Source organism: Herpailurus yagouaroundi, unplaced genomic scaffold (genome assembly GCF_014898765.1).
Source record: "Herpailurus yagouaroundi ecotype Mexico unplaced genomic scaffold, PumYag 67623, whole genome shotgun sequence".
Lineage (NCBI taxonomy): Eukaryota > Metazoa > Chordata > Mammalia > Carnivora > Felidae > Herpailurus > Herpailurus yagouaroundi.
The window spans coordinates 376,597-403,620 of NW_024420424.1; the positions used below are offsets into that span (position 1 = coordinate 376,597).

At 35.2% G+C, this 27,024-nt stretch overlaps 1 protein-coding gene and 1 pseudogene across 2 annotated transcripts in view; one reads left to right on the forward strand and one right to left on the reverse strand.

The window, feature by feature from the left end:
- The window catches only part of LOC121025332 (uncharacterized), a 357,007-nt gene extending 330,348 nt beyond the window's left edge, over positions 1-26,659 (reverse strand). For both annotated transcript variants that reach the window (XM_040467877.1, XM_040467876.1), the window contains exons 1-3: positions 26,555-26,659; positions 24,802-24,995; positions 22,933-23,079 (exon numbers count right to left, since the gene is read on the reverse strand). In XM_040467877.1, coding sequence (XP_040323811.1) covers positions 22,933-23,011 — 79 coding nt within the window. In that variant the 5' untranslated portion in view covers positions 23,012-23,079; positions 24,802-24,995; positions 26,555-26,659. The remainder of the gene's footprint in view (positions 1-22,932; positions 23,080-24,801; positions 24,996-26,554) is intronic.
- On the forward strand, positions 14,820-17,024 carry LOC121025345 (UPF0547 protein C16orf87 homolog; annotated as a pseudogene).
- Positions 26,660-27,024: the final 365 nt, after the last annotated feature.

Genomic DNA, 27,024 nt, shown 5'->3' on the forward strand with positions numbered 1-27,024 from the left:
TTGAAATGAAAGTTATTTGAACGTTTAAAAGTTGTATCAGACATGTTCTGCATTGTATTGTTTCACTAAAATGTAAATATATAGAGGCACCTGGCTATGTTAATTGGTAGAGCATGTGACTCCTGATCTTGGGGTTGTGAGCTGAAGCCCCAAATTAGGCACAGAGCTTACTTAAAACAATTAAATTAAATTAAATTAAGAAAGAAAGTAAGAAAGAAAGATAAAAAAATGTAAAAAACACAAACCCAAGAAGACTTCCATTTTCCAGTCTGGAATTCAAGGAGCTTGGAAGTCATTGCTTATCCTAACAAGTAAAAATTTTAACAAACTGAAAAGTCAACAACTCTTCTTAGATACCTCATAGAAGCAAGGTCACAGGGCAAACTGCTGCTCCAAAAATGGGAAAGACCAACAGGCAGATAAGATGAATCACAATTTACTGAGAACATAACCTTTATTACAAGCAAAAACCTTGGGAACCAGTACCAGGGTAGAAAAATCTAAACTATAATTGATGAATTGTTGGAGATTCAGTGTGGCTAAGTCTGAGAGTTAAAAAACTCTGGAAGTGGGGTCACTTACACAGAGACTTCACAGTTTTATGAGTTTTACCAATAGGAGCCCTACTGCATTCTTACAGTGAATATCAAAGAAAAACCCCCTTATGCTTCCAGCAGGGAGAGGCAAAACAGAACTTTTTTAAATGCACCAGAGCTTTCAGTTCTTAGAAGGCCTGACCTCAAGAAAAACTATTTTACCAGAGCCTCACCTATTGGTCTTCTATCAGAGTCTAACTTACCTAGGGGAAGAAAATACTCTAGCCTGCTCTGCCTTCCATGTGGGGGAGGGAAAACACAAAATTCCACCCCCACTGGACATCTTATGCCACCAAAGGTGGGGAAAAAACTTAGAGGCACTTATGAAAGTCATAGATGAAGGTCACAAGTTCACTAACATCTAAGGCCCAATCATAGGAATATAAAATGCTTATATTCCCACCAGTCACTAAAGGCTTAAAGGCTTATTTACCAGAGTTCCCTTTACCAAGTACATTATGTTTAGCTTTCAAGAAAAAATTACAAGTCATGCTACAAAGCAAAAACAAACACACACACACACACACACACACACACACACAACAACAACAACAACAACAACAAACATTTTCAAAGAGACACAGAGAGCATCAAAAGCAGACTTGGATATGGCAGGATTTGTTAGGCAGTTAGTTAGACATGAGCAAGGATGGATAAAACAGATGCTGGCAACACCCTCAGAGCCACCTCTAAGGGCTAACAGAACAGGAAAGGTCTAGACACAGAGTTAGTTCAAAAGCCACAAGGAGACTTCTAAGAGCTGAGCATGCACACATTGGGGGCAATTTTCCCTTAAGTAACTCTAAGGCCACAACAAAAGCTTACTAGGCACTCATAAATATACATTACATAAGGGAATACAATTATAACAAAATGCATCATGCATAGGGGAATGCACAGAAGCCAAAATGTTATATAACTACCAGCTGCCAATCAAAAAAGTCAATCAAAGCCCAATTTCCAGGTACACAAAGCAGGCTTAAAAGGATGCAGCTAGAGCTTTTCCATGCCATTGCCACTCTTGCTCTGGTAATGGCCTAATTTCTCTCTTGAAGGTGTATTATACTTATCTACTCAATAAAGTCTATTTCCCCATTCTGGTCTTGGGTCTCCAATTCTTTGGTGCATCTGCAACAAAAACCAAGCAACCCAGTAACAGAATGTTTGAATTATCATATCAAGAATTTAAAACAACTATGTTTAATATGATAAGAGTTCTAATTCAAAACGTAGGCAACATGAAATAACAGATGAGTAATGTAAATATTAGAATGTAAATTCTAACAAAGAATCAAAAAGAAAGGTTAGAGATCAAAAACACTATATCAGAAAAGGAATGTTTTTGATGGACTCACGAGGAAGCTAAACACAGCTCTGAAAACAAAGTCTGAGTTTATGTCAATAGAAATTTCAAAAACTGAAAAGTAAAGAGATAAAAGACTGAAAAATGGAACAGAATATCCAAGGACTATGGGACAACTACAGAGGGAAATATTATCATAATGAGATTACGAGAAGAAGAAGAAAGAGACAAAGGGACAGATAAAATATTTAAAGTATTAATGACTGAGAATTTCCAAATATTAATGTCAGATTTCAAACCACAGATCCAGAAATCTCAGACCAATCAGGATACATGGCAAAAATAAAAAACAAAAAGCCAAAAACGCTGTATGTAGGCATACCAAATTCAAATTGTAGAAAATATAAGAAAAGGAAAAAATCCTGAAAGAAGCCAGATGAAAGTAACTTTACCTATACAGAAGCAAACATAATAATTATACCCAACTTCCAAGAATGTGTAAGTAAGAAGACAGTATGGTGAAATACTTAAAGTCTTGAGAAAAGGAATCCCACCAACCTAGAATTCTTTATTCCGTGAAATTATCCTTCAAAACTGAAGGAGAAATAAATACTTTCAGACAAGAAAAAATTGAGGGAGTTTGTTACACACAGACCTGCCTTGCAAGAAATGTTAAAAGAAGTTCTTCCAGGAGAAGGAAAATGATATAGGTCAGAAACCTGGATCTATAAAAGGAAAGAAGAATATTATAAAAGGACTAGGTAAAGGTAAAATATAAACTTTTGTTTTCTTCTTTGGAATTGATCTAACAGATAACAGTGTACTCAAAGTAATAGCAAATGTATACCAAATATTTACAGCTTATACAAAAGTAAAATGAAAAACAGTAATAATACAAGGAACAGGATGAAGGAATTAGTATTTTGTTACTATAAGATACTTGCATTATCAGTGAAGTGATAGAGTGTTATTTGAAAGTGGACTTGTCCAGACAGGGACCACACTAATCCACAGTGAGTCCTGTCCCTGGGAGAGGGGAAGATAAGGTACACACCAGTCTCACTGTGGCTCCAGAGGTGGGCTGGGGGCAGACATCAGGTCTGACTGTGGCCCCGCAATCCAACACAAGTTACTCCATTCAGCACAGGGGAAGTGCCCTGAAGTTAGGAGCCACTGCAGGGAGTACCCAAGATGATGAAATGGAAGAATTCTCCTCAAAAGAAACTCCAGGAAGTAGCAACAGCTAACGAATTGATCAAAAATGATTTAAGCAATATAACGGAACAAGAATTTAGAATAATAGTCATAAAATTAATCACTGGGCTTGAAAAAGGATAGAGGACAGCAGAGAACCTATTGCTACAGAGATCAAAGGACTAAGAAATAGTCAAGAGGAGATAAAAAATGCTATAAGTGAGGTGCAAAATAAAATGGAGGCGACCACAGCTTGGATTGAAGAGGCAGAGGAGAGAATAGGTGAATTAGACGATAAAATTATGGAAAAAGAGGAAGCTAAGAAAAGGAGAGATAAAACCCAGGAGTATGAGGGGAGAATTAGAGAACTAAGTGATGCGATGAAACAGAACAATATCCATATCATAGGAATTCCAAAAGAGGGAGAGAGGAAGGGGCTAAAGGTTTACTTGAACAAATCACAGCTGAGAAATTCCATGATCTGGGGAAGGAAAAAGGCATTGAAATCCAAGAGGCACAGAGAACTCCTTCAGACGTAACTTGAATTGATCTTCTGCGTGACATATCATAGTGAAACTGGCAAAATACAAGGATATAGAGAAAATTGTGAAAGCAGCTAGGGATAAACAGTCTCTAACTTCCAAAGGGAGACCCATAAGACTAGTGGCAGACCTATCTACCGAAACTTGGCAGGCCAGAAAGGAATGGCAGGAAATCTTCATTGTGATGAAAAGAAAAAAATACGCAGCCGAGAATCCTTTATCCAGCAAGTCTGTCATTCAGAATAGAAGGAGAGATAAAAGAAACAAACAAAAACTGAAGGGATTCATCACCACTAAAGCATCCCTACAAGAGATCCTAAGCGGGACTCTGTGAGTGAAATGTTGCAAGGACCTCAAAGTATCAGAGACATCACTCCAAGCATGAAACCTACAGACATCACAATGACTCTAAACCCATATCTTTCTATCATAACACTGAATGTAAATGGACTAATTGCACCAACCAAAAGACATAGGGTCTCAGAACGGATAAAGAAACAAGACCCATCTATTTGCTGTCTACAAGAGACTCATTTTAGACCTGAGGACACTTTCAGATTGAGAATGAGGGGATGGAGAACTATCTATCATGCTATTGGAAGCCAAAAGAAAGCTGGAGTAGCCACACTTATATCAGACAAACTAGACTTTAAATTAAAGGCTGTAACAGGAGTTGAAGAAAGGCATTATATAATAATTACAGGGAATATCCATCAGGAAGAGCTAACAATTATAAATGTCAATGTGCTGAAAACAGTAGCCACCATATATATAAAACAATCACAAACATAAGCAACCTTATTGATAAGAATGTGGTAATTGCAGGGGACTTTAATACCCCACTTACAACAATGGGTAGATCATCCAGACACAGGGTCAATAAAGAAACAAGGGCCCTGAATGATACATTGGATGAGATGGACTTGACAGATATATTTAGAGCTCTGCATCCCAAAGCAACAGAATATACTTTCTTCTCAAGTGCACATGGAACATTCACCAAGATAGATCACATACTGGGTCACAAAACAGCCCTTCATAAGTATACAAGAATTGAGCTCATACCATGAGCACTTTCAGACCATAATGCTATGAAACTTGAAATCAACCACATTAAAAAGTCTGGAAAACCTCCAAAAGCATGGAGATTAAAGAACACCCTAGTAAAGAATGAATGGGTCAACCAGGCAAGTAGAGAATAAATTTAAAAATATATGGGGGCACCTGGGTGGCTCAGTCGGTTGAGCGACCGACTTTGGCTCAGGTCATGATCTCACGGTTTGTGAGTTCGAGCCCCATGTCAGGCTCTGTGCTGACAGCTCAGAGCTTGGAGCCTGCTTGTGATTCTGTGTCTCCCTCTCTCTCTGCCCTTCCCCCACTCATGCTCTGTCTCTCTCTGTCTCAGAAATAAATAAACATAAAAAAATTTTAAAAACAAACAAATAAAATATATGGAAAAAAATGAAAATGAAAAGACAACAACGCAAACGCTTTGGGATGCAGCGAAGGCAGTCCTAAGATGAAAATACATTGCAATAAAGGCCTATCTCAAGAAACAAGAAAAATCCCAAGTACATAATCTAACAGCACACCTAAAGGAAATAGAAGCAGAACAGCAAAGAAACCCCAAACCCAGCAGAAGAAGAGAAATTATAAAGATCAGAGCAGAAATAAACAATACACAATCTAAAAAACTGTAGAGCAGATCAATGAAGCCAAGAGTTGGTATTTTGAAAAAATAAACAAAATTGACAAACCTCCAGCCAGGCTTCTCAAAAAGAAAAGGGAGATGACCCAAATAGATAAAATCATGAATGAAAATGGAGTTATTACACCAAATCCCTCAGAAATGCAAGCAATTATCATGGAATATTATGAAAAATTATATGCCAACAAAATGGACAACCTGGAAGAAATGGACAAATTCCTAAACATCCACACACTTCCAAAACTCAAACAGGAAGAAACAGAAAACTTTAACAGATCCATAACTGGCAAAGAAATTGAATCAGTTATGAAAAATCTCCCAACAAATAAGAGTCCAGGACCAGATGGCTTCCCTGGGGAATTCTACCAGACATTTAAAGCAGAGATAATACCTATCCTTCTGAAGCTGTTGCAAATAATAGAAAGGGAAGCAAAACTTCCAGACGCATTCTATGATCAGCATTACTTTGATTCCTAAACCAGACAGAGACCCAGCAAAAAAGACAACTATAGGCCAATATCCCTGATGAATATGGATGCAAAAATTCTCAACAAGATACTAGTAAATCAAATTCAACAGCATATAAAAAGAATTATTCCCCATGATCAAGTGGGTTTCATTACTGGGCTGCAGGGCTGGTTCAACATTTGCAAATCAATCAATGTGATACATCACATTAATAAAACAAAAGAACAGAACCATATGATCCTGTCAATCAATGCAGAAAATGCATTTGACAAAATTCAGCATGCTTTCTTAATAAAAACCCTCAAAAACGTCGGGATAGAAGGAACATAGTTAAACATCACAAAAGCCATTTATAAAAGCCCACAGCTAATATCATCCTCAATGGGGAAAACTGAGAGCTTTTCCCCTGAGATCAGGAGCATGACAGGGATGTCCACTCTCACCGCTGTTGTTTAACATAGTGCTGGAAGTTCTAGCATCAGCAATCAGACAACAAAAGGAAACCAAAGGCATCAAAATTGGCAAAGGTGAAGTCAAGCTTTCACTTTTTGCAGGTGACATGATATTATACACGGAAAACCTGGAAGACTCCACCAAAAGTCTGCTAGAACTGACACACTAATTCAACAAAGCTGCAGGATACAAAATCAATGTACATATATCAGTTGTATTCTTATACACAAATAATGAGGCAACAGAAAGACAAATAATGAAACTGATCCCATTCACAACGGCCCAAGAATCATAAAACACCTAGATTAAACCTAACCAACGATATCAAAGATCTGTATGCTAAAAACTATAGAAAGCTTATGAAGGAAATTGAAGAAGATATAAAGAAAGGGAAAAACATTCTGTGCTCATGGATTGGAAGCATAAATGTTATTAAAATGTCAATAGTACCTTAGTGCGAGCATCAGCAATCAGACAACCAAACGAAATCAAAGGCATCAAAATTGGCAAAGATGAAGTCAAGCTTTCACTTTTTGCAGATGACATGATATTATACACGCAAAACCCAATAGACTCCACCAAAAGTCTGCTAGAACTGATACATGAATTCAGCAAAGTCGCAGGATATAAAATCAATGGACAGAAATCAGTTGCATTCTTATACACTAATAATGAAGCAACAGAAAGACAAATAAAGAAACTGATCCCATTCACAATTGCACCAAGAAGCATAAAATGCCTAGGAATCAACCTAACCAAAGATGTAAAAGATCTGTGTGCTGAAAACTATAGAAAGTTTATGAAGGAAATTGAAGCAGATATAAAGAAATGGAAAATCACTCCATGCTCATGGACTGGAAGAATAAATATATACCGAAATAAATAATACTGAAAGCTATCTACACATTCAATGCAATCCCAATCAAAATTCAACCAGCCTTCTCCTCGAAGCTAGAACAAGCAATCCTAAAATTTGTATGGAACCACAAAAGACTCCGAATAGCCAAAGTAATATTGAAGAAGACCAAAGCGGGAAGCATCACAATCCCAGACTTTAGCCTCTATACAAAGCTGTAATCATCAAGACAGCATCGTATTGGCACAAAAACAGACACATAGACCAATGGAATAGAATAGAGACTCCACAGTTGGACCCACAAAAGTATGACCAACTAATCTCTGACAAAGCAGGAATGAATATCCAATGGAAAAAAGACAGTCTCTTTAACAAATGGTGCTGGGAGAGCTGGACAGCAACATGCAGAAGAATGAAACTAGACCACTTTCTCACACCATTCACCAAAATAAACTCAAAATGGATAAAGGACCTGAATGTGAGACAGGAAACCATCAAAACCCTAGAAGAAAAAGCAGGAAAAAACCTCTCTGACCTCAGCCGCAGCAATTTCTTACTTGACACATTTCCAAAGGCCAGGGAATTAAAGGAAAAAATGAACTATTGGGACCTCATGAAGATTAAAAGCTTCTGCACTGCAAAGGAAACAATCAAACAAAACTAAAAGGCAACCAACAGAATAGGAAAAGATATTTGCAAATGACATATTGGACAAAGGGCTAGTATCCAAAATCTATAAAGAGCTCACCAAATTCCACACCCAAAAAACGAATAATCCAGTGAAGAAATGGGCAGAAAACATGAATAGACACTTCTCTAAAGAAGACATCTAGATGGCCAACAGGCACATGAAAAGATGCTCAATGTAGCTCATCAGGGGAATACAAATCAAAACCACACACACATACCACATCACGCCAGTCAGAGTGGCTAAAGTGAACAAATCAGGAGACTATAGATGCTGGAGAGGATGTCGAGAAATGGGAACCCTCTTGCACTGCTGCTGGGAATGCAAACTGGTGCAGCTGCTCTGGAAAACAGTGTGGATGTTCCTCAAAAAGTTAAAAATAGATCTACCCTATGACCCAGCAATAGCACTGCTAGGATTTACCCAAGGGATACAGGAGTGCTGATGCATAGGGGCACTTGTACCCCAATGTTTATAGCAGCACTCTCAACAATAACCAAATTATGGAAAGAACCTAAATGTGCATCACCAGAATAATGGATAAAGAAATTGTGGTTTATATAAACAGTGGAATACTGCTTGGCAATGAGAGAGAATGAAATATGGCTTTTTGTAGCAACGTGGATGGAACTGGGGAGTGTTATGCTAAGTGAAATAAGTCATACAGAGAAAGACAGATACCATATGTTTTCACTCTTATGCGGATCCTGAGAAATGTAACAGAAGACTATGGGGGAGGGGAAGGAGAAAAAAAACGTTAGAAAGGGAGGCAGCTAAACCATAAGAGACTGTTGAAAACTGAGAACAAACTGAGGGTTGATAGTGGTGGGAGGGAGAGGAGGGTGGGTGATGTGTCTTGAGGATGGCACTTGTTGGGATGAGCACTGAATGTTTTATGGAAACCAATTTGACAATAAATTTAATATTAAAAAAATCTGTAAATAACTTATCAAACTCAACACCCAAAAACCAAATAATACAAGAAGTAATGGGCAAAAGACATGAGTAGACACTTCTCCAAAGAAGACATCCAGATGGGCAACAGACACATGAAAAATGCTCAAAATCAGTCATCATTAGGGAAATACAAATCAAACCACAATGAGACACCACCTTACACCTGTCAGAATGGCTAACATTAACTACTCAGGCAACAACAGATATTGGTGAGGATGCGGAGAAAGAGGATCTATTTTGCATTGCTGGTAGGAATGCAAACTGGTACAGCCACTCTGGAAAACAGTATGGAAGTTCCTCAAAAAGTTAAAAAAAAGCACTACCCTATGACCTAGCAATTGCAGTACTAGGTATTTATCCAAGGGATACAGGTGTGCCGTTTCGAAGGGACATATGCACCCCCATGTTTATAGCAGCACTATCAATAATAGCCAATGTATGTAAAGAGCCCAAATGTCCATCGATGGATGAATGGATAAAGAAGATGTGGTGTATATATATATATATATATATATATAATATGTATATATTATATAAATATACACATACATACATACAATGGAGTATTACTTGGAAATCAAAAAGCATGAAATCTTGCCATTTGCAACTACATGGTTGGAACTGAAGGGTATCATGCTAAGCAAAATTAGTCAGAGAAAGCCAAATATCTTATGACTTCATTCATATGAGGACTTTAAGAGACAAAACAGATGAACATAAGGGAAGGGAAACAAAAATATTATAAAAACAGGGAGAGGGAAAAACATAAAAGACTCTTAAATATGGAGAATAAACAGAGGGTTACTGGAGGGATTGTGGGAGGGGAGATGATCTAAATAGGTAAGGGACATTAAGGAATCTACTCATGAAATCATTGTTGCACTATATCCTAATTTTTTAAAAATACCATTAAAAATAAAATAAAATAAAATATCATAAAAAAAGAAGGTGGACTTGGATTAATTATAAATATATATTTCAAAACTTAAAGCAACTATAAAAAATTAAAATATAATTGATAAGCTAAGAAGAGAAAATAAAATCATACAAAATTCTTAGTTAAAATCACAAAGGTAGAAACACAATGGACAATACAAATTTAAAAAAACAGGGGTAATAAATAGAGATGAGTAACAAATACAGGAGATATTAATCAAACTATACCAATAATTAGCTTTAAATTTCAATGGTCTAAATACAACAATTAAAAGGCATTGTCAGAACAAACGAAAAAACATGATCCAACATTATGTTGTCTATAAGAAATACACTTAAATATACAGAAACATATAGAATAAAAGTAAAAGGATGGAGAAAGATATGCTGTATTTACAGTAATCAAAATAAAGCTGGAGTAACTATATTAATTTCAGACAGAGCAGAATAACGTAATAATACAAAGGTCAGTTCCGTGAGAGGACATAACAATCTTTAATGATTATGGGCCTAATACTACAGCATCAAAATACATGTGGCAAAAACTGATCTAATGCAAGAATAAATAGATAAATCCAATAGTTATATTTGGAGACTTCAACATACATTTATCTGAAATGGAGTATTTGAGTCCTCATAAAATTAGGGAGCACCATCAATCACCAACAGCACCATCAATCATCTGGATATAATTGACATCTACAGACTATTGCATTCAAATGTAGCAGAATACACATTCTTATCAAGCTCTCATTTAGCATTTACCAGATGTAGACCATATTTGGGATCATCAAATACACCTTAAAACATTTAAAAGAATAAAAGTTATACAATGTCTGCTGTCAAGCAACAGTGGACTTAAATTAGGAATCAATAACTGAAAGATATATGGAACATTCAAAAATTTTAGAGATTAAACAGCATACTTCTAATGCATGGATCAAAAGAGAAATCTCCAGATGCATTTAAAAATTATCTTGAAATAAATGAAAGTGAAAATATACCTTATAAATATTTGTGAAATGGGGCAGTTGTGTGGCTCAGTAGGTTAAGCGTCCAACTCTTGATTTCAGATCATACTCTTGATTTCAGATCAACTCTTGATCATAATCTCATGGTTCCTGAGATCAAGCCCCACATCAGGCTCTGTGCTGACAGCATGGAATCTGCTTCAGATTCTCTGTCTCTCTATCTTTCTGCCCCTCCCCCTGTGCATGCATGTGCACTCTCTCTCTCAAAAATAAATAAATAAACAATAAAACATAAATAAATATTTGTGAGATATAGTGAAAGCAGTGTTTAGAGAAAAATTTAAAGCATTGAATGTGTACATTAAAAAAATAAATTCCAAACTAAATAATCTAAATTTCCATGTTAGGAAACTAGAAAAGTAAAAGTTAATCCAAGGTAAGCAGAAAAAATGAATTAATAAAAACTAGAGCATAAATTATGATTTAAAAATAAGAAATCAATAGAGAAAATCAACAAAACCAAAAACATTAATAAAATTGGTTCTTTGAAAACATTAATAAAATTGGTAAGCATCTACACAAGCTAAGTAAAAAAAAGACTCAATTATTAATATCAGAAATGAAGGAGGGGACATCATTATAGATCCCACTACCACTAAAAGCATAATAAAGCAATACTATGAACAATTTTATGTACACAAAGTTGGTAAACTAGGTAAAATGGACCAAATCCCTGAGAGACACAATCTGCCAAAATTCATACAACAGTAGACTATGTAAATAGGCTTATATTTATTAAAGAAATTGAATCAATAATTAATGACTTTCCAAAACAGAAAGCATCAGTTCCAAATGGGTTCACTGATGAATACTGCCAAATTATTTGAGGAAAAAATTACACAAATTCTCTACAATCTCTTCCAGAATATAAAAGTAGTGGAAATACTCCCTTCTCATTCTATGAGGCCAGAATTGCCTAATACCAAAGCCAGACAAAGCACCAAAATAAAATAACAGACAAGTCATCTCTCATGAACATAGATGCAAAAATCTTCAGCAAAATATTAACCAACTGAATCAAATAATGTATAAAAATAAATATACACCATGATAAAGGGAATTCATCCCAGGTATGCAAGGCTAGTGGTATAATATTTGAAAATCAATGAATGTTACCCATATTATCAACAGTCTAAAGAAAAAAACATACAATTATATCAAAAGGTGCAGAAAAAGCATTAGACAAAATCCAACACCAATTCATAATACAACTCTGAGCAAACTATGAATAAAGAGGAACTTCCTCAACTTGATAAAGAACATCTACCAAAAAGTTATATAGCTAACACCTCACTTAGTGGTGAGAAACTCTAAGCTTTTCCCCTAAGATCAGGAATATGGCAAGGATGTCCCTTCATACCACTCCTTTCAACATCAAGGTGGAAGTCTTAGAGAATGCAATAAGAGAAAAAAAGGAAATAAAAAATACACAGATTGGGAAGAAAGAAATAAAACTCTGTTCACAGATGACATGCTGTTTATACAGAAAACCCAAAAGAATTGGAAAAAAAGAACTGGTAATAAATGATTCTAACAAGTTTGCAGGATACAAGGTACTATACAAAGGTCAACCACTTTCCTATATACCAGAAATTAACAAGTGGAATCTGAAATTTAAAATACAATGCCATTTATATTAAGGACTCCAAAAAATGAAATAGGTATAGATATAACAAAATCTGTAAAAGAAAACTGGAACTAACAAACAATTGTAGCAAGGTTGAAGGATACAAGGTTAATACACAAAAATCAATTAATTTCCTATATACCATCAATGGACAAATGGAATTTGAAATTAAAAACACAGTACCATTTATATTAGCACTTCAATAAATTAAATACTTAGGTATAAATCTAACAAAATATATACAAGATCTATATGAGGAAAACTACAACATTCTGATCAACAAAATCAAAGGACTAAATACATGAAGAGATATTCCATGTTTAGAGACAGGAAGATTCAATATTGTCAAGATATCAGTTCTTCCCAAATTGATATATATAGATTTGATATAATCCCAATCAAAATTTCAGCAAGTTATTTTGTGGATATCAACAAATTCTAAGGTTTATATGGAATGATAAAAGATCCAGAATAGCCAACACAATATCATAGGGGAAAAAGTTGACAGACTGACACTGACTTAAACACTTACTATAAAATTGCAGTAATCATGATAGAGTGAAATTGGTGAAACAACAACAACAACAACAACAACAACAACAAATAGATCAATAGAACAGAATAGCCCAGAAACAGACCCACATAAATATAGTTAACTGGTCAAAGGAGCAAAAGCAATAAAATGGAGAAAGAATAGTCTTTTCAAAAACATTAGGGAACTGTAAATGAAAACACCTTTGAGATACCACTACACACCTATCAGAATGTTCCAAATCAAACCACTGATAAGAACAAACATGTGATGCTGAGCATCTTTTCATGTATCTGTTGGCTATCTGTAGTCTTCTTTGGAAAAAATTTCTATTCATGTGTTCTGCCAATTTTTTTTATTTAATGTTTATTTTTGAGAAAGATAGAACATGAGCATGGGAGGGACAGAGAGAGAGGGAGACACAGAATCCGAAGCAGGCTCCAGTCTCTGAGCTGTCAGCACAGAGTATGATGTGAAGCTCCAACTCAGGAACCACGAGATTATTACCTGAGTCGAAGTCGGATGCTTAACCAACTGAGCCACCCAGGTGCCCCTCTTTAGTCCATATTTTAATTGGATTGCTCATTTTTAGGGTGTTGCATTTTATAAGTGCTTTATATACTTGGAGTTCTAACCCTTTCTTAGGTCATTTGCAAATATCTTCTCCCATTCTGTATGTTGCCTTTTAGTTTTATTGATTGCTTCCTTCACTGTGCAGAAGCTTTTAATTTTAATGAATTCCCAATACTTTATTTTTTTTGTTTCCCTTGCCTCAGAAGACATATCTGATATGAGGTTGCTGCAGCCAATGACAAAGAAGGCACTGCCTCTTCCTCTAGGATTTGAATGGTTTCTTGTCTCACATTTAGGTCTTTAATGCATTTTTAATCTATTTTTGTGTATGGTGTAGGAAAGTGAAAAACAGTATCTAGGTTATTCAAAATGTTAAAAATGGAACTATCCTACAATCCAGCAATTTCACTACTGTTTATCCAAAGAATATAAAAATACTAATTCAAGGGGATACATGCACCCCAATGTTTACAGCAGCATTATATACAATAGCCACATTTTGGAAATAGCCCAAATGTCCATTGATTGATGAATGGATAAAGAAGACGTGGTGTGTGTGTATATGTATACACATGCAATAGAATATTACTTAGACATAAAAAAGAATGTACCCTTGCTATTTGCAATGACATGGGTGGAGCTATACAGTATTATGCTAAGCGAAATAAGTCATTCAGAGAAATACAAATACATTATGATTTCACTCATAGGTAGAATTTAAGAAACAAACAAACGAGTAAAGGGAGGGGGAAACAAGAGTTAGAGAGAAGCAAACCAAGAAACAGACCCTTAACTACAGACAACAAACTGATGGTTACCAGAGGGTAGGTATTTTGGGGGCAGATGGGTCAAACAGATGATGGGGATTAAGGAGTGCACTTGCAGTGAGCACCAGGTGTTGTTTACAAGTGTTGAATCCCTAAATTGTGCACCTGAAACAAATATTAAACTATGTGTTAACTAACTGGAATTTAAATAAAATATTTAAAAACTACAACAATAAATATGAGGATGTGAAGCAACAGGAGCTCTCACCATTTCTGATTAGATTGCAAAATGATACAGGCACTTTGGAAGACAGTTTGACAGTTTCTTACAAAATTAAACATATTTTACCATAAGATCCTAGCAATCACATTCCGTGGTATTTACTCAAAGTAGTTGAAAACACATCCACACAAAAACATGCACACAAATGTTTATAACATCTTTATTCCCAATTGCTAAAAATTGGTAGCAATCAAGTTGTTTTTCAATAGATAAATGAATAAGCTTTAGGGCATTCAGACAATGAATTATTATCCAGCAGTAAAAAGAAATGAACTATCAGCCACTGCTGCTGTTGCGAGAGGAGCATGTCTGCAACTCAAGTAAAAAAAGTTAAGATGCCACCAAATCGTGCCCAGAGTGTGACCAACAGATTCCTGTTGCATGTAAATCATGTCTCTGTGGTTACATATTAGCAGAAAACTTTTAAATGCAAAAGACCCAGAAAAATCACCACCTTCTGCAGAAAACAAGCATGAGGCCAAGATAAGGTGAAAAGAGAGAGTTAGGTGAGAGAAGATAAATTCTACAGTAAATAAAGACTTAGAAAACAGAAAGAGGTCTCAAGTAACAGCCATTCAGATCATATCAGACAAGGAAGAGGAAGACCCAAAACTGCACCTGGCAAAAACAAAACAAAAACACATAAGAAAAACAAAAAACAAAACTAAACAAAACAAAAAAGCATGAGGAAGAGAGAAACAGGAAAAGGTAATTGACATACATGCTAACCTCTCTGATGAAAAGACTTTTGTGTTTTCCATTGCTTTGGCAGAAATACATAGAAAATTATCAAGGACTTACTCTCTGGGGCGCCCGGATGGCTCAGTAGGTTAAGCGTCTGACTTCAGCTCAGGTCATGATCTTGCAGTTTCTGCGTCTGAGCTCTGCATTGGGCTTTGTACTGACAGCTCAGAGCCTGGAGCCTGCTTAAGATTCTGTGTCTCCCTCGCTCTCTGCCACTCTCCCATTCGTGTTCTCTCTCTCTCTCAAAAATAAATAATTTTTTTTTTAAAAAAAGACTTACTCTCTGATATTTTTATGCAAAATGTGTTGAAACTTTCTTCAGGATTACATCAACAAATTTTCAAACAGTTGTGGATTCTCAGGAGAATTCTAATTGCATCAATAAGGGTCATTGCTTGTTTTCTTTTCCCTGTCCTTTAGCCTGTGCCACACTTTGGGAGCAAAGCTGTAGGCTTGGACTGTTCTGGGATTTCCTTGTTTACCAAGGAGTATTGTCAGTGTTTTGTGTTGGGATATAAGTATATTTACCAAAAACAAACAAACAAAAATAATGGATGGGTGTTAAAGGATAAAGGGGTAGAGGTGGGAGTGAAAGAATGAAAACTAGGGAAATAAAATGCTTGATGGTTATTGGGTTTGCCACCAGAGATGCAATATTTTAAGACCTTAGATAAAGAGAGTTTTAAAAATATATATTTCAGATTTTCAGCACTAACAAATTGCATATATACAGTTAATTTACTTTCAATAAATTTGCCATTGATATTTTATTGAATGGAGAATTAAGAATATAAACTGTAAATTTTTGTCTTTTTAAAAATATAATTTATTGTCAAGTTAGCTAACACAGTGTATACAGTGTGCTCTTGGCTTTGGGGGTAGATTCCTGTGATTCATCGCTTACATACAAAACCCAGTGCTCATCCCAACAAGTGCCCTCCTCAATACCCATCACCCATTTTCCCCTCCCCCCCATAACCTCAGTTTGTTCTCTGTATTTAAGAATCTCTTATGGTTTGCATCCCTCTCTGTTTGAACTTATTTTTTCCCCTTCTCTTCCCCAATGGTCTTCTGTTAACTTTCTCAAGTTCCACATATGAGGTGGGAATGTAAATTTTTGTCTTAAATTGATTTTTCTTGGCCTTTATTTTTATGACTTAAGTTATGAGTTATATTTTGGGAGATACTTTCTAGACATTTGGGAAGTTTGGGTGCTATGTGAAGAAAACCGTTTAAGGATATATCATAATATCATATTTTATATATAAACATCTTGTTTTCTTGAATGTAATTTATTTATTGGCTAAAAAAACCTTTTTCTGCTCTCAAGATGGTGCCTGTTAGCTTAAACATAAAATATATTTATTACTTACAAAATATAGCCACTTTTAAGCAGCAATGTTTTATCTGAATGGATGTTAATTTATTTATTTATTTATTTATTTATTTATTTATTTATATATGAAATTTATTGTCAAATTGGTTTCCATACAACACCCAGTGCTCATCCCAAAAGGTGCCCTCCTCAATACCCATCACCCACCCTCTCCTCCCTCCCACCCCCCATCAACCCTCAGTTTGCTCTCAGTTCTCAACAGTCTCTTATGCTTTGGCTCTCTCCCACTCTAACCTCTTTTTTTTTTTTTTTCCTTCCCCTCCCCCATGGGTTCCTGTTAAGTTTCTCAGGATCTACACAACCTAACCATTGGTAACTACTTATCTTTTTACTGTCTCCATAGATTCGCCTTTTCCAACATGTCTTGTAGTTGGAATCATACACTATATAACCTTTTTAGATTAGATTAGTTTCTTTCACTTAGTTACATGCTTTTTAAGGATGTTGCATGTCTTTTCATGGTTTGATAGGTCATTTCTTTTTTTTTTTTTATTAGTTTCAATATTTAGGCTTATTTTTGTTTCCACAATGAGGTTAAGTAACAATTTAAATAATTATCAGGTTGTATAAATTAACATCCAGATTAAAAAGCATGTAACTAAGTGAAAGAAACTAATCTAATCTAAAAAGGTTATATAGTGTATGATTCCAACTACAAGACATGTTGGAAAAGGCGAATCTATGGAGACAGTAAAAAGATAAGTAGTTACCAATGGTTAGGTTGTGTAGGGGCCAAGGGCAGGCCACCTCAAAATGTGCCACTTTGACATATGTATTATTTAAAATAAAAGTTACTTAACAGCCAGTGCAAGGACACTTAGACCTTCCCCTGTCCCACAAAAGCAGGAAATAAATCTCTCATATGAAAAGTACTCTGGCTGTACTAAGAAGTAAAAAGACATTCTTATTATCAGAGATAGTAGCTCTATAGCTGAGAAAGCTACTGGAACAAACTGTGTTCCTTTTTAACTAACCTAGTACCTCAGCCCAAATACTTGGAATGCCTTAGGGATTAAAGTTCCAAAACATCTGTTTCCTTTATCCTGTCAATTCCTCACAAGTTTATTGTCTCTTTGTCTAAAGAGTATAAGAACTACCTGCCTTGGTCATTTCTTTAGGTCTCAATTTCAATATTGCATCTCTTTGCACAAGTAAAAAAACTTTCCATTTTTTTATTCCTGTTAACCTGTCTTATGTAAATTTAATTCAATTCAGTTGAAGGGTAGAGGAAGAATTTTTCCTTCCCTTCAGGTGAAAAGGGGAATGAATAAACAGTGCAGAGACTTTTGGGGGCGCTATTTTATATGATACTACAATGTAGGTACATGCCATACATTTGTCAAAACCCACAGTACGTACAATACCAAGAGTGAACCCTAATGTAAATTATCACTTTGGGTGTTAATGATGTGTCAATGTACCTAGATCAATTGTAACAAATGCATCACTGTGGCTTGGAATGTTGATGGTGGGGGAGACTGTGCATATGGGGGAACAGGGAATATATGAGAATGCTCTACATTTTCTGCTCTATTTTGCTATAAACCTAAAATTGCCCTAAAATGTAAAATATATTAAAAAAAAAAACAACTGAGACCTTTAGTTTCCATTCTGACTGATGGGAAAGATTGGATTCTACAAATAAATATTATTCTTTTCAATAGGGACTCACTATTCAATTTATATACTGGATATTCAGATATTTTCAGTCCTCTTACCCATAGACCATTACCAGAAATAAATATAGATCACTTTGGTTTTGTGAAAAAGCTCAGCTCAGGATTGTTAAGGGCATGGTGGGGATTGAAGAAAGCACAGAAGTCTTACAATGCCGTGTTTTTTTGGTGAAGAAATGCAGTCTTTGATGATGTTAAGAAGATCTGCTTTGGAAGAAAACTAAAACAGATACTGAGAAATTACTGTATATATGGTCACTTTTCCATCAACCACTCAGGGAAAAAGCAAAAAGCCTACAAGCAGGCAAAAGGAAATTGATAGAAACAACAACAGTTACACAAATTATTTCAAACAGTGGTAGATATTAATACTGTAAAAATACTGCAGATATATAAACATATGGGTGGTTCTTACCCACTTGATAACGCTGGCAACCAATAAGGGAAGTGACTGTTCTTCATGACAGGAATCTGTTCCTAGTCTTTGTGTCTCCATGCTTCTTTCGCTTTATGTATACTATCCAACTGTAACTTTTCAGTTAGGAGAGACTGTTTAGGTGCTCTAAATCTGAGCAATAAGCTTAGAAGTATGGGAAAAGGTTGAGAAGAAATGGGAAGAAAGATCTGCTTATCACACATTAATGATTAATTACCTAGTGAAAGCATTCCTTGGTCTGGAATACTGGGTGTATAAACTGTCTGATTGTCATGATATGCAAAAAAGAGCATATATGTAAATTTTAAAGGAGAGAGTCTAGGTTTTCATCAGATTTTCAAAGGTATTAGGATTTGTGACACTTAAATGTTTAAGAAATCATCTTCTGTGCAATAGCATAGGTTGCTGGGATCTCTAACAGACTGTTAAATAAAACAATTACATCAACATACCCAGCAATAGCATTTGGAACTCTGAAAGTTAAAGCAGCTCCCCAAGTGCCTAACTTACAATTTGAATGTAAATAACTTACTATGGTAAATCTGGTATAGGTGGTCTCTAAATAGCAGTTGTAGTCATCCCAACTCAGTATTAATTATCAGGACCAAATCTCCATACCCAGAGTTTGAATAATGATAGGGACAAGGAAGGGTGACATCTTTTTTTTCCCCCCTGGGTGTCTATCACTATCCTACTACTCAATACTAGCTTCACATGTGAGATAAAGACAGTACAGCCAGTTATTTCTGAAATGTAATCTAAGAATCACTTGAAAGAATTTTACCGACAAATAAAAATTTTCTCTCTTGTTACTGCATCAGATTTCATAACTGGTGATTTGTACTCAACCTCTTCCAAAATCTATATATGTATTTTTATTATTTCAGGGAATAAGCTATAACAATTACTTTGTCTCTTTCTTGATGTTTTGATACCTACCATTCTCAACTTATATGAGCCCTCTGCTCATTCACAGGTATCTTCCAGAATAATAAACTCACTATTGTCATAATCACTATAGCAGAATGATCCCCCTATCAAATACACCCTGTATAGCTTATGATTTTGACAATATGCATGTACATCATCAATGAAGGGAGAGGCCCTTATGGCCCATTATTATGATCTTTCCTAATTTACTAATTTTGCAAGCTCTCTACCTTAATTCATCTTTTCCAGACAAACAAATGTATTCTTAATGAAAATTATCCCCTAGTCAATGTTTTCTAAGTTGAGATATACCTGGCTTTGCTATTAAAATCCACATATAGATAGATCTAACAACCTTCTAAACCTGTAAGATCCAAGAGTCCATAAATAGTAACAATATGTTGGTGCTTCTGACAGTGTAACACTAGCATAACAATAACAATAGTGTAATTGATAGTTGGATAAACATAAGTAGAACAATGATAAAATACTTGTCACATTTATTTTGTACTTAACCTTCTCCAAATACTTGTTATTATTGATTATTATTTTTCATTGAAATATACCTCTCAGACATACATATGTGTGTTGCCAGTTTGAGAAGGAAGGAAAGAGAAAGAAAGAAAGAAAGAAAGAAAGAAAGAAAGAAAGAAAGAAAGAAAGAAAACCAATTAAAAAAAAAAACTTTAGAAATCCTAATGTCCCAGTGGCTTGTTTATAGTCACAATGGGGTTTAATGGTACAATCAAGCCTAGAAGATAGGGATCCAAACTCAGCTTATGTTCTTTCAATAGATTCAAATGCTCCAACTGTCAAATTTAAATCACATTTTCTATTTGTACTAAAATCCAGAAAATTATTTTACTTAAAAACAAATCATATATTTTGGATACTAATGTTTCATTGGACATGTCATTTGCAAATATCTTCTCCCATTCAGTAGGTTGTCTTTTAGTTTTGTTGATTGTTTCCTTCCCTGTACATAAGACTTTTATTTGATGTCATCCCAATAGTTTATTTTTGCTTTAATTTCTCTTGCCTCAGAAAACATATCTATAAAAATGTTGCTAACAGACATATGAAAAGATGTTCAACATCACTCATCATGAAGGAAATACAAATCAAAACTACAATGAGATATCACCTCACACCAGTCAGAATGGCTGAAATCAACAACACAGAAAACAAGTATTAGCAAGGATGTAGAGAAAAAGGAAACCTCTTGCACTGTTCGTGCGAATGCAAAATGGTGCAGCCACTCTGGAAAATAGTATGGGGGTTCCTCAAAACATTAAAAATTGAACAGTAATTACATTATTGGGTATTTACTCAAAAAATACAAAAACCCTCTGGCATTCTCAGTTTTAATAGTGCTAGACTGCTCTAGGTTTTTCCCTCTAAATTAACTGTGTGAAAAGGTCTCCAGTAAGTCAAATTGTTATAATCATCCTTGATTTTCTGCCCATATAACAGAAACTGTTTTTTTTTTAAGTAATTTTGTAACTTACCACTAATCAAAGACCAAATCCAAGCTAGGATACCAATAAGGTATTGAGGTCTGGTATCTATAATTCATAGCCTGCTTATTTGAAATTACTTTCTTTTATAATTATTGTTTTAAGAATATGCCAATATCACCAAACAAAAGTTAACTAAGAGTGGCAACCTGAAATTTTTTGGGCATTACGCCAATTTTATAGGAAAAAATGAGAACTGGAATATTAAAGTCATTATTTTGTCAATAATAAAAATATTTGCTAAGTACCTACTCTTTGCAAGGTATTGTGCTGAGTGTTGTCAGAGATACAAAGATAAGTAAAATATTACACTTTGCCTTTAAACTATTTTCAATTTGATAGTGAAAAGATGAAACACACACACACACACACAAATACAGTGATAGGCACAAAATGCTTTGAAAAGCAAAGGAAATATTACGGAATCACAGGGGAAAGAAGACATTTCTTCTTGCATTAGTATTATTTTCAGTAGTTTGCAAATGCTACTGAAAATAATGCTACCTTTGCAAATGCAAAGGCCTGAAGTTTAAAATCAATTACTCAGAAAAAAATAACAATGCAGCTAAGAAAACTTGGAATTTCCTTCCAAAGGCAGGAACCAATACTTTATTCCCTAAGTTAGTGAGGGTGATGAAAGAATATTTAAGTTTCCTGATGTTAAAAATTATAAAAGTTAGGATTAAAGCATGATTCAAGAAAACTTGGAGTTTATTTTTCATTTTAAATTCCTCTGCATTAAAGTAATTTTATTCACATAATTGAAATTACTTTATAATAAATTTTCACATATCATGCTATAAAACTGTATGAATTCAATGTATTGGGAGGGAAATCTTACTGCACTGAATTTTATGGATGGGGAAATAAAACTTTAAAAAGATACTATAATTCTGCAATGATAATATATTATTTTCATCTATGTAGTGTCTAATCCATTATACTTAACACAACAGAATATGCTAAACCAGCTATACATAAAGAAAACACTGCAATAGAGCAAAGCTTCATAGTATCATCTTTAGAAGAGTTTCTGTAATTAAAAGTGGTAAACATCGCCAATCTTTCCTAAAATGCTCCTTAGCATGATGCTAATAAAGACAGCTGATAATAAAGAACACTTTGGATCTTTCCCACCTCTTAAAATCATTGGATATATTATTATTTTAGTAACTATTAATGCAAACAGTAAGTGATAGAAGCAGGCATAGCCTTTGCTTTCAAATGTAAACTATATATTAAATGTAATAAATTATAATTAATAATAAAATTATTTAAATTAATTGCATTTCACTCTTCCTTTCATTGCATCTATTCCTTTATACAATCCATCCTCTTCAGTCAGCAATGGCTCATTCCAATAGAAGAATGTAAATCATATCTTTTAAGTAGTGTGTTTTACTGTTTAATGTCATTATTTTAGAATATTTGGTTGCTTCTAATATTCACATATAACCACACATTAATATGTTAAGTAAAAATAATACATTAATTCCAATATTCATACAAAAAAGATATTAATCAAGGGAAGGAAATTTTTCTTGGGATGTGTTTATTAAAACAATGCTAAGAACTTAAAATTACAGATTTAAGGTTCAAGTCTTTAATATTAAAGCATTTTCTGTAAGAGACTGCAAAATAATATGTGAAATCTTGTCAGCTGAGCCTGCAAAAGATGAGAAGTGACGTGCAGAGTTAAGATACTTCAAAACATCTTACCTTCTATCCACACACGAACTTCAGTAGGAGAGGATGTCACAGTAGGATCTTGTTGAAAAAGATTAAATGATTGTGCCATGTCTCAAGATGGATAAATAGAGCAAATCCTCTGGTGGTTAATATTTAAGGCTTAGATAATCCAAGTAGCTAAGAATGAAATAACAGAACTTAATCAGGTTCAGGCATTATCTGTTCATACAGACTACATTATATTAGCATATGCTGTCAGGTGTGGAGTTTGGGATAAAATAATCCACCATCAATTAACTAATTAATATGTATTGCACACCTCTTTAGTAAAATACAAAACCTCAAATATAAATCCGAATGAAGTACTGATACATGATACAATGTGGATGAACATTGAAAACATTATGCTGAGAGAAGCCAGATACATAAGGTTGCATATTGTCTGATTCCACTTAGATGAAAAATTCAGTATAGGTAAATACATAGACACAGAAAGATTAGTGGTTGCTAGAAGCCGGGGAGAGATAGGGAAGAGAAACTGTTTAACGGGTACAAGGCTCCTTTTTGGGGTGATGAAAATGTTTTGGAACTAGATAAAAGTGATGGTTGTACAACATAGTGAATATATTAAATACCTCTGAATTGCACACTTTAAAAGTGTTAATTTTGTTATGTAAATTTTACCTCAATGAGATAAAATTGAAAAGGCCAAAAAATAAAAACCAAATATAAACCTGATACAACTTCTGTCAAACAAAAATTGTGAATCTATTAAGAAAGATAAAAAGCACATGAACAGCATTAAGACAAGTACTATACAGAAAAAGTGCTAAGGAGTTTATGTTTAACTGCAAGGAAAAGAGATAGCTTCACGCAGCAGGTGGCATCTGAGTTAAGCCAAACTAGACAGAAAAGAACCTCGAGAGAAAAATAATAATATCTTCCCTGCCTACATCAGGAGTGTCTTGTGAGACCTATGTAAAGAAAAACAAATGGGAAGGAGAACACTTTCTAAAATGTAAAACATTCATTATGGAAATGTGAATCATTATCAGTCCTGGTAGTTTTGAAACTCCAATTTGTTGCAGCTTTCAGTTTTCCTTACCTATATTACTCAGCTTTTGAAACCAAGATACAAAGGACATAGTAATGACAATTTTAAAAGTAATATTGTGTAATTGTGATAATTCTGGAAGAATCAATTGTTCTCCCCTTCCATTTTACCATCTTTAAACTAAATTTTATGACCTTGTATATACAAATGCTTTACAAATGTAAATCATTGATGTTCACGTTAAACAAATGGTCTACAATCACAGCTAAGTCCACTTCTGAAAAAAACTTGAATATGGGTAGCACTTTCCCAGACAAAAGAAGTAGGACCATATTAGATGAGTGGGGTGCCATGTTTTATCATCCTCTTCACTCAGCCAATTAACTCAGGCCCCGCCTTTCATAGCACTTTTTGAACTACTACAGCATATTTGTGTTTACTTTTATCTTGCCCCTCAAGAAAATTGGATTTTAATCTGAATATCTTTTAAACTTCAGAAATGACAAGAGGCAGACAAACTTTATAAAGCATCACTGTCCAACGTAACTTCCTGCAATGTTAGAATATTCTACATCTGCACTATTCAATATAGTAGCTACTGACCACATATGGCATGTAAAATGTGGCTAGTGAGACTTAGGAACACAATTCCTAATTTTATTTAATTTTAATTGATTGAAATTTAAATAGCCACATGTGGTTACCTGATAGTTTTGAAACTCCAATTTGTTACAGTTCTAGAACTTCCAATCAAGCATTAGGGTTATATACTTGGTGGACAAGCTCAGACTGAAAATGAGAGCTGCTAGGGGAATAGGAAGATCTGAAAGAATCCTGATGCTTACAGTCAGATTATCTGTAGTCTTAAAATTCATGATGAAATTGGCAACACGAGCAAGTTGCTGATCATTCTCTGATTTCACCTTCACCTGAGGTGTGAGGGTAGGAGAGGCTGTACACAGTGTGGGTGGTGGATAAAGGAAAGAAGATTTGGGTAGCCTCCAGCGGTGAAGTGACTCTCCAATAAGTTTCAGTTATTCTGAAAAAATAAAAATAAATAAAGTTAATAGACAGAAATACATAGTGAAGTTCTTGCATTCAGCAGAGACTTGGTTAAACAGGCAAAAGTTGCATTTCCTTCAAGTATATTCAACAAATGGGTAATGATGCACTTACAATGTGTCAGAGGAAATTTCATTGATTAAAAGATGTGGTTGTGTTTTATATAATTGTACAACATCACTTAAAGTCCTCTAATTTTGAGGAAACGGGGTTTTGGTGTGCAGTGGTTTCTCTATTCTTTTGTTTTTTGAGGGTTTTTTTTTGTTTTTTGTTTTTGTTTTTTGCTATTTAACATTTACATTATTTCTTGAATCTACCTAAATGACTTTTTTTCCCTCTCTTTTTGTTTGTTTGGCCTTTCCAACTTCCATTGCTTTCTTCATTTAAATTCAGTTCAGAGGACTAGTGCCTATTTTCTCTTCTTATAATTCCCTATAGATGTTTATGCAAAGTATTGACCAAGGTGTTTCATCTCAGGTTTAAAAACTCTCAGCTAAAAAACTTTTGTTTTTTGCTTAAAAACAAAAAAAGGGGGGGGGGGAAGGAAAGGAGGTAAACAAAACTTGTAAAACAAACACGAAAAATAAGTAAAAGTTAATGAGCTAAGATAGTGGAAAAATTCCCTCCTCAAGACTTCAGTGTCTATTTTTATAAATGTTGACTAGCTTTAAATTTTTTTTTTCAATTACATTCCTTTATGTTGAAAGGCTTGGGTCTATAGGACTATGTAGGGGGATAAACTAGACGCTAAATGTCCCCTAAGTGTTAGCATTTTAATTAAGTCTAATGTATTTTAAACGCACAACCACAGAAGTCCTATTATCCATATCACAGACAATAAAGTAATACGATTCAAAACAAACAATTCTAAATTATATCATCAGCCATTCTGAGCATGGTGAATTTCTTTTTCCATAACAGAATAATATAAATAATGCTGAGATGGATTATTATATTATTACTATAAAGGGAGAATCATCGACTCAGGGGATTTTAAAAAATAGAGGTGATATCTAACCAAAAGGTTGGAATTCGACAGTTGGGATAGCTTTCACAGAAGTGGCACAGAGCTTGATGAGGCAGCAGCGTGAGCTTGCCAACAGCTAAAATTATTTGGGAAGTTTTCCTCGTGTTTAGTTGAAGTCAACCTTTTCTGAACTCTTGTTCCTACTCCTATTTTTGTCCTAGTTCTGCCTCATGCTGTTCCTGGGAAGGAGTCTCTGAAGATTTTCACGAGCATCAACCAATCTGCCAACTCTCAGTGAGTTGTCAGTTGGCCAATGTAACCCTCCCGTACACCTTTTTCCATCTTGGTTTTTCATAAGACAGTTTTCCAGCCCTGTCCCCACCCAAAGATCGGCCACTAGTCTATCCGGACCTCCATCTACAATGTGAGGCTCAGAGCTGAGGTTGAAGGCCAAGGCGGCCTTACCACATGAGCCTGGGGGTGGGGTCAGGGGCTGCGTGGTCTCCCTCACACTAAACCCGCCCCTCCTCCCTGTTAGTTACTGTAAGCCACCTCCCATGGAGAGGTACCCTCATTCCTGTCAGACCGCGTCGCCATTTAGGGCTTTAGAAGGGAAGCTCTTCAGAAAAGGAAACACCTCCCTCTACAGCCACAAGCAAGGGCTACAGTAAGCAGTCTTATTACTTGCCTTTTCCCCTACCCTGTCAGCTTGAGGCCGCGGGGAGAGGATCCCCACAGCTACCAACCGGCAGCTGGGTCTGGAAAAGGGCGTTCTCAACTGCCCCGCACTGCGCATGCGTTGCCCCTAGAGCCTGGTGCATTTCCGGGAGTTTCTATGACGTAGCTCTTGGCTTACAATGTGCAGGGAGGGGCCTGTTGACAGGGAGTTTGTCTTCACCTTTCACTGCCCATAATAGCCGTTGAAAGTTTGTTTCCCTTAAGATACTGTCCAAATATCTGTTGGCTACTGTAAGGATTCTCGTGAGAAGATTACACACACACACACACACACACACACACACACACACACACACACACA